Source organism: Seriola aureovittata, chromosome 23 (genome assembly GCF_021018895.1).
Source record: "Seriola aureovittata isolate HTS-2021-v1 ecotype China chromosome 23, ASM2101889v1, whole genome shotgun sequence".
NCBI classification, from domain to species: domain Eukaryota; kingdom Metazoa; phylum Chordata; class Actinopteri; order Carangiformes; family Carangidae; genus Seriola; species Seriola aureovittata.
In genome coordinates, this window is record NC_079386.1 from 17,432,026 (window position 1) to 17,440,763 (window position 8,738).

The 8,738-nt window shown below is 41.5% G+C and overlaps 1 protein-coding gene and 1 long non-coding RNA gene across 4 annotated transcripts in view; one reads left to right on the forward strand and one right to left on the reverse strand.

Annotated features, from left to right (window-relative positions):
* LOC130164516 (uncharacterized) overlaps positions 1-2,331 on the forward strand; it is a 3,498-nt gene extending 1,167 nt beyond the window's left edge. The window contains exons 3-4 of one of the 2 annotated variants that reach the window (XR_008826618.1): positions 1,539-1,712; positions 2,194-2,331. This is a non-coding gene — a long non-coding RNA (uncharacterized LOC130164516). Of the gene's footprint in view, positions 1-1,181; positions 1,311-1,538; positions 1,713-2,193 lie in introns of those variants that run through there. The other variant, XR_008826619.1, reaches the window with a different exon arrangement.
* The window catches only part of LOC130164514 (FHF complex subunit HOOK-interacting protein 1A-like), a 14,070-nt gene extending 6,771 nt beyond the window's left edge, over positions 1-7,299 (reverse strand). The window contains exons 1-7 of one of the 2 annotated variants that reach the window (XM_056369297.1): positions 7,101-7,299; positions 5,152-5,199; positions 3,444-3,666; positions 2,169-2,397; positions 1,861-2,082; positions 1,516-1,678; positions 1,180-1,291 (exon numbers count right to left, since the gene is read on the reverse strand). In XM_056369297.1, coding sequence (XP_056225272.1) covers positions 1,180-1,291; positions 1,516-1,678; positions 1,861-2,082; positions 2,169-2,397; positions 3,444-3,548 — 831 coding nt within the window. In that variant the 5' untranslated portion in view covers positions 3,549-3,666; positions 5,152-5,199; positions 7,101-7,299. The remainder of the gene's footprint in view (positions 1-1,179; positions 1,292-1,515; positions 1,679-1,860; positions 2,083-2,168; positions 2,398-3,443; positions 3,667-5,151; positions 5,200-7,100) is intronic. The other variant, XM_056369299.1, reaches the window with a different exon arrangement.
* Positions 7,300-8,738: the final 1,439 nt, after the last annotated feature.

Below are 8,738 nucleotides of genomic sequence, written 5' to 3' on the forward strand. Positions count from 1 at the left end.
ACACAGACACACAAACAGTCAAAGCTGAAACTGGCGGTGATGGAGCCAACATGGCCGACACAGGGAGTGCAGACACCTGTATACAGAGAGTGCTTCTCGGCCTTCAGAAACATCAGGTATCTCATTAATGACACTCCCATCAGCCTCAGCTGTACTTAGCATTTAATGCTAATTAGCACATGTTAAAAACCTTCTCCCTGTAGCTTCATTTGTGATTTGTTTTTCCCTCTTCCCCCTTTCCCTCCTCACATTTTCCCTCCCCCGAATGACACTGTATATCTCTCTCTCTCTCTCTCTCTCTCTCTCTCTCTCTGTCACACTAACAGTCCCAGAGGAAGCTGCCTGTATGAGCTCATTAGTTTATTACATAACAGCGATAATGAGATTACAATGCAGAGGGAAGATGAATGGAGAAAAGGACTCATCCACTGAACTCAGAAAACTACAGATTTTTAAACTCTTTTAAACTGTTAAAATATCAGGGAAAGAATCAAGTTGCAGGTTCTTAAAATGCCCTTTTATTATTTAAAATAAATAAATATTTAAAATTTAACTTTTTCCTACTTCCACACACTCAGAAAAATGTCTGGAAAATGCATGTTTTTTTATTTCTCTGCAGGCAGTTGGAAGGTATGTAGAGATTAACCTAGTTCATGGGGTCTATGAGGGATAAACCAGCAGCTCTGCTTAGGACACATACCTTTAAAATCTCTCTCTCTCTCTCTCTTCAGTAGCTTGCTAGCTTGTTTTACCTGTAGCACCAGCTAAATACTCGCTAACGGCGATAATAATTTGACATAATTTCATAATTAATTAAGCATGTAAGAGATGATTTCACAGATAAGTATAAGTAAAGACTGCACTTATTTTAAATCAGACTTCAACAGATAGGAACATATTGGTGTATGGCTTGATTCCTGTCTGTTATATGAACTTCATCACTGGAAAAGTCCTGGGACCTTGAACAAAATCCTTGACATTAACAAGACTAGTAGTAGAGAGCAGACATGAGACGACCATGAAGCTGGTGCCAATCGTGTCGTCTCCTCTTATCTTGGAATGAAGCGTCAAGGATTCACTCTGTTTCTCCTGGATGTGACGCAACTCTATACCCTCACTGTGTGTGTGTGTGTGTGTGTGTGTGTGCTTGTGCGTGTGTGTGTGTATGCGTGCACTCACAGGACAGAAGTACGTGTTCTCTCCGATGTGATGGGCGACTCGGGGCTCAGAGGCCGACAGAGACATGATGAGCAGCAGAGCGTCTCTGGCCTGCTGACCGACTGAACCCTGTCTGAGGGAGAGAGAGACAATAAAGTTTTTTGTTTGTTTTAGCTAATAAACATTATTAGTGTCTATACCCTCTATCTCTGTGTGTGCATCCTTACCCTACACTACCACTGCTGCTGTGTGTGTGTGTAAACTACCTGTGTTTATGTATCATATTTCTGTGTGTGTACTTCTGTTTGTGTAAGTGTCACAGCATGTTTATGTATACATCTGTTTATATTTACCTACCTGTGTGTATATGGTATGAGCAGGGAGAAGAGGAGGAAGTTGGCGGCTCCCTGGTCCTCACTGGTGTGGAAAAACAGTTCCAGCACCGAGGGATCCTTGACCAGAGCCACACACAGCTGGTACAACAGGAGGACAAGCTCCGCCTCCACCACACCACCGCTGTCTGCAGAGGGAACGCAGGTGGATTAACCAAACAGGTAACTGATTAAACATCTTACTATCTACACCTGTAACATGTGAAACAACTTCTTAATCAACCCCTCAAGCCAATTAGATGTCATTACGCAGCTAAAGCGAAGCCTGTGGCGAATCTCACGACGGTAACGGCAAGACTGCGGCACTCACCGGTTCCAGCTCCGGCACACGAGGCCAGCAGCATCATGAGCGGCCGTAGAACAGGTTTATGGTGCAGTAGAGGCTGTTTGGCCTGAGACAGAAGCATCTGGTACATCCGGAGCTGCTCCAGCTTCATGTCCTCGGTAAACTGCCTCCTCAGGCTCCAGAGAAACAGTCTCTCCATCACACCCTCCAGAACCACAAACTCCAGGATTGGACCCATCGCTCCTCCTGGAATCAGGGAGGAAACACACATCGAACCAAATACGACCCAACACTGTGGCGTGATGAAGCGTTGTTTCTTTTTGTTCTCTAACCTTGTCCCGCCTCTTCCTCCATCAGCAGAAAGAGCATGTGTTCCACGTAGTTCTGGACGGCGCTGGCTTCGTCAGCCGGGATGGGACCGAGGCGTAACGCTCCAGAGCCGCCGCCGCCGCTACTGCTGCTGCTGCTGCTGCTGCTGCTGCTGCTAGCATGACCAGAGAGGAAACTCAGCGCACCAGTGCCGCTGCGACCCGGCTCGTGTTTCTCCAGGATCTTCACCACCTGCGCACAGGGAGGTTCATGTTGTTTTCTACATGGTTTTCAATCGTCTGAGGTTTGATCGCATCCAAACTGTTGAGCACCATCATTTCCTAATATTTACTCAACAACATGTGGATGGAAATGTTCGTTAATTTACATTTTCTTTTGCAGATTTAAAAAAAATTTTTTTTTTTTTTTTGAAAATCCGTTAAAATGTTCACTATTTTTTCTGACCAGGAACCACCTCAGCTGTATGTTCAAGGGTTTTAAGCCTTGGGGGTCGGTGAGCCAATCAGAAGAGAGGCCTCCTCTCTTCTGATTGGCTCACTGACCTGTTGTCACTAGAGCTGCAGAGAGAAGAAGAGATGTAAAACACAGATGGTTTTTGGTTCTTAAAACCACAAATATATCTTCTTATGGATCAACACTTTAAATAAAACAAGAGATTCTTTTAAATCAAATGAAATGAAGAGAATTATTTATTATTTATCAGTGGATTTTTTTTGGTTTTGCATCTTTAATATCAATATTTAATTTGTATAATAAACCGAATAATGATTTCATCGTTACGAGAAATTTAACAACAAGATGAAAACATGAACGAGAGGGAGAAAGAGAAGAATGTAATTCACTGTCTGGACTTGTGTTAACCTTTGACCTCAGCTGCTTCACACAAGGACCACACACACACACACACACAATACACAATACACTTGTACACACACAAGCATAGAGTGTGTGTGGGTTTTCTTGGCGGGTGTAGAGAGAGGGTTTGTTCTAAATGGATCCTGTGTTTAAGGGCCAAAGTCTGGGTCAGTAATGCATTCACACACACACACACACACACACACACACACACACACACAACACACACTGTGTCTGCCAACCATTATGAGGAAAATGGGACAGACTGAAGAGACTGAGACTGAGAGACAGAAGATGTAAAGAGCAACAAAGAAAAACAACAGTAAAGTGAGTTTCTCTGTCTGAGAAGTGATTGATTGATCCATTGATTGATTGATTGATAATCTGAGGCCTACAGGATGATTAATAGATGAGGTGATTACCTGTGCCCAGTGGTTCTTAAACACGATCATGCAGGTCTCCGGGTCCACCCCTCTCAACGTGAGGGACTTCTTCCGGTTGCCCCCGACAACCACCGAGGCCATCATTTTGATTGGCTGTCAGGTGGCTATAGCATGTTCCAGCTCAGTGTGTGTTGGGGGCATTAGCTGGATCTCTCAGCCCGAGATCAGACTCCTTCCCTGGGCTCTGCAGGCAGCGGCTGGCCTTCAGCAGACGGACAGAGTAAACACTTATTATTATTCCTCTAAGAGTTCAGACGTTTAGTTCAGGTATTTGTTAACAAGGTCGACGCACTTTGACCTCCAGGAGCTCGCCAGCACTTTTGGAAGTTACCGTCACATTATTATCTAAGTGTCTTCCTGTTGTTCAAACCTTTTAGCTTGATTTCCTTCCCTCCCGGCGGCCGCTGGTTTCATTTCATTTCACTACATTATTAAAATCAACCTGCAGAAAGCTGCAGGGAGATAATCCATCACAGATAACGTTATTTTTAGCTGCACTAGCTCCGAGCGTTTCAGCGTCGGCTGGTCCACCACTGGAATATCTCAAAACTGCGACGGCGTATTAGAGCCACGTTTAGGGAAAGAAAACATGTTGAGAATAGTGAGAAAAGTTTTAATTTTAAGTTCCATGTTGTTTTAGAGGGGAAATATCAGAAGCTTTAAACGTGGAGCGTCCTGTGAAGTTCTACCTTAGGTTTCATCATCATCATCATCATCATCATCAGGACAAAAGACTGAAGAAACTGAGTCTATTGTCAGACAGACAAACAGCAGCTGACACTCACTGTCCTTTCACATGTTTGATTGGTTAATATTACGGCTTTATTCTTGTAATATGACTTTTTAAATTTTATATACCTTTGGTTTTATTGATTTCTACTGATCGCCCTGTTGCCGGTGACGCTGCATTAGTCTATTTGCACAAGACACTTTCATTTTAATAGTATTTCTGATTGTTTGTTTTAATTATGACCTGCATGTTTAATTTTGCTGCCTTGTGTGAAGCACATTGTAATGTGGGTTTAGAAAAGTTCTCTATAAATAAAGATTATTATCATTATATATTCTCAAAATTACAACTTTATTCTTGAAGTTTCAGATTTCTTTTTTTTCCTTCAATGTGGCCCTAATACTCCGTCATACAGAAACAATCTGGATTAAAACGAAATGCTGTACGAACCCCTCAGGATGAATTGTAAAACCTTTGATGATCCCCTAACTCCATCATCTGATCCAATTTTTAAAGACAGCAAAGCAAAGACAATCACATTGTCTCAGAGCCTGAAACCAGAGAGAGTCACCACATGAGAGAACCTGGATATATAATGAAGAGATCAGCTTCCTGCAGACTGACTGCTCCTGAGCCCGTGGTGTGTTTGAGGTCTGCTGGGTTTATTTCTGACGTACAACTTTCAAGTGAACAACATATTAATCCGCAGCAGGAGGTAAGTGAACAGAGTCCTTTCACTGGAGGATCAGTACGTAACCCCAGAGCTGTTTTCTCCTAACTCTCTCTCTCTCTCTCTCTGTCCAAAAACTAACAGCCGAGGCCGAAACAGGAAGTAAAGGGTCAGCGGCATCTAGCAAACAGGAAAAGGGACTCCGAACATGTCCGAGTCCCACCCAGGGCGTTCCAGGACATTCCAGGAATTCCCAGGGAGCTCTCCAAGAAACGGAGTACACACACCTCTGTGCTGCTGCCGCTGTGACGACATGGACGAGCGAGCCTGTTGTCCTGAGAGAGAGAGAGAGATGAGTGAAAGAGTGTAAACTGTCTGAGACACACACACACACACACACAGATTAGAGGCCCAGATGGTGAAGGATGGATTTGTAAACTGTGTGTGTGTGGACTTCGGTTCAATTTCCTGTTTGGATCAAAAAAAGAGAGAGAGATGTAATCTGAGATGAGACAGTGATGTTTAATCCCAAAGCACCACGACTGTGTGTGTGTGTGTCCTTGTTAAAGTCAGACAGTCACATGCCATCACACAAACCAGGGATTAAACACACAGACACACACACACACACACACACACACAGAGTGGAGGTGTTCTGACCTGCTTTATAATTCTCTTCACATTTTCTGGCGTTTAGCTGATTGAGGTTTAGATTAAATGATGATGACGAAACACCTTGTTCAAGGGCACGTCAGCAACACACACACACACACTGAACTGTCGTCAGTGTTTGCACAGTTGTTGCAGTCGAGACACATTTCTGCTTTGCTCTCTCTGACCACAGCTGCATGTTTCTCACTGAAAACTGTAGGTTTTTGCTGTTTGTGCAGATAAAAAATAAAACAAAGTAGATTTGTCACTATTTTCCAAAACCACTAATATGAAAATTATATTTGTCTTTTTCTCACATTAAAAATCTGCACATCTGTACATTTTTATGTAAAGTAACATGAGTGTTTGCTGAAGAACTAAAGATGTGAATGTAACTGGAAGAGGAAACGGTGTCGTTGACAAAGAATCTGAATTCAATATGGATACACCTTGAACAATAAGGTCATGACCTTATTATCCAGCATATTACATCAGGGCATCCCTACTTTTTTCGTTCAACAGCTTTAGGCGACTAAAAGTTCTTAATTTGAGTCAGATTTATATTAGTTTTATGGTTAAAAGACACATGCACACATATTAATTTCTATTTTTAATTAATATTTTTTGTTGTCCAACAAAACAAGAAGTTTATTCTATTAGGAAACTGAAAAAAAAAGGAAGAAAATATTCACATTTGAGGAGCTGAAAATTTCCTTAAAACTTTGTTTTTGTGGCAGGAACTATTTTTGAAAACTGTTCTTGCCGATGCGTTCAATGACGCTCTGACATCTGTGATTTGACAGCACAAGAGAAGAGGAGAGCGGATTCACAGTGTCCTCCTGGGTTCGTGACAGTTTTCAGCAGTGACAGCGTTTGCACATGAATGCACCGCTGTTTAAAAAGCCAGCTCTGAACACACACTTGAATGCACCACCACGCTGTGTGTTCTCACTGTGTGTGTGTGTGTGTGTGTGTGTGTGTGTGTGTGTGTGTGTGTGTGTGTGTGTGTGTGTGCAGGTCAGCGAGGGTCACTGAACTCAACTATGAGTGTGAGCACAGGGATGCTACACCTTAATTCCTTCTTACATCACACACACACACACACCAGCATTACTCAGCACAACTCACACACACCTGATACTGAAAATACCAAGTGAATAGAATAAAGCAGATTACAGTGGAATACAGTAGACACAAATAAACAGGTACTTACTCTGTATAATCTAGCTCTATAATTCTATTTCACTCTATTCTGCTGTTTTGATGATTTCTATTAGTACATATACATTTTTCTTTTCTACTCTATTCTGTTTTGTCCTCTTCTATTGATTTAGTTCAACAGAACCATCTTTACTTTGTGTTTCCTGCTTGTTTTTCATCACTTTATTCTGTTCTTTTCTATTGTCAAAGCTTCTGATTATTGATTATTGTTAGTCTTTATTGTCCCTGACTTATATTTTCTGCATCTACAAAACTCCATTTGAGTACAGGACACATTAATCACCTTATTTGACATCATTTCCTCTCAGTATTTCTACCTTACAGACCAACCTGCACCTGTGGTGAGCGGACACACGGTTCTTACCTCGACTGCTCAGAGATAAAGGACAATCAGTGTCTCTAACTGTTGCTCCTTCTTCCCAAAACAAAATCAAAGTGGCTCCAAACTCTGTCACAAAACTGAAAAACTCAAATAAATCCCGAAGTTTCTCGTCGTAAAGCTCGTGAGGACTCGGAGGTTGTTGTTTGAGTCCAGACCAAAGACCCGTTTCTCACCGCGGCTGCGTTTCTGAGGCTCTAAGCCGCTCAGCTGTCAATCACTGCTGCTGGCTGCTAGGTAACCCCGTAGCCCCGCCTACGGTAAGCCACGCCCCCAAGAGGGAATCGAGATACTATAACTTCATACCGTATCCGTATTTGTACATATTTATAGTGTACTGTGGTGTTTTCTCACAATTCAGTTTTTTTTTGTCATGTAAGAGAAAACCACACAAGACAAAGAAAGAAAGAAAACTTTACTAACAGCAAAGAGAAATAAATATTACAGCAGGTAAATGGAATAGACACAAAGACAAGGGTAAGAACAAAATACAGTGAAATAACAAATTATATCTATTATCTATATCTATCTATTGTGACAATGTAAACACATTTTCGACCCACAACCTCATAAATAAAACCCTACACACACTGTGCCCCCCCTGCTGTGTGATGCCGTTAACGAGGCTCCGTTAATCACCGTGGAAACGCAGGTTAACGGTTGGTGGCAGAGGAGGAGCCAATAATCTGCTGTTTGAACAATACACACAGGTCATCTGGATCACAGCCAACCATCCCCATCCTCATCATCTGTTTTAGAAAGTGACCTCATTTGATGTTTAATGTAAATATGATAAAGCTTGACTAAAAGGGAATTGCCTACTATTCTGAGGATATATTAATAGTTTATGTTTTTTTTTTTTTTTTGGCAAAAATGTCAAATATTTATTTGTTTCAGCATCACAGTACAGTAAATATTTTGGGGTTTTACACTATTTATATAGGGGAAAAGGCCATTTGAAGAGTTTTAAAAGACCAAACAAGTAATCAATTAATCGAGAAAATAATCTTTAGATTAATCAACAATGGAGCCATAATAACCAAGATGAATATGAAGCACCCAGTTAACTAGACATTTTTAATTGTGGACACAAATGTTTTCAAAGTTCTGTCAAGATTTACAGATGGAGTGAAGACTGAAATCAGATTTAGTCCGATCACAACATCAGACCTGTTCCTCTGGAGGTCAGTGGTGGTGTTTTGTTTCTCTTCTACAGTCACCTGCTTCTGTTTGATAGAGATGTAAGTGCTGCCCTCCAGGGGCAAAACACTGCAACTACAGCTGACTGGTGAATCATGTAAGTCCCCCACTGTTCAAAAATGTGCTCGATTGTTGGTACTTCCCTTTGATTATTTTGATCTTCTTTGTGCAGAGTTTCTTTCATCTGCCAAAGAATTAAGTACCTTAAACTTGTACCCTCTGGAGTCTAGGTTCATTTTTTGTCTGTGTTTAGCACCTTTTTAAATTGTCCTCACCTGCTAACAAACTCAGCTATAATACGTACATCCAATCTGTGTCTAATATATAAGTCTGACTTATTATTTTGTCAATTCAACAATGTATGAAGTTGTCAGGACTCCAAAATACAAGAATAATGCCACAGACACCTTTAAAAAAAAATCT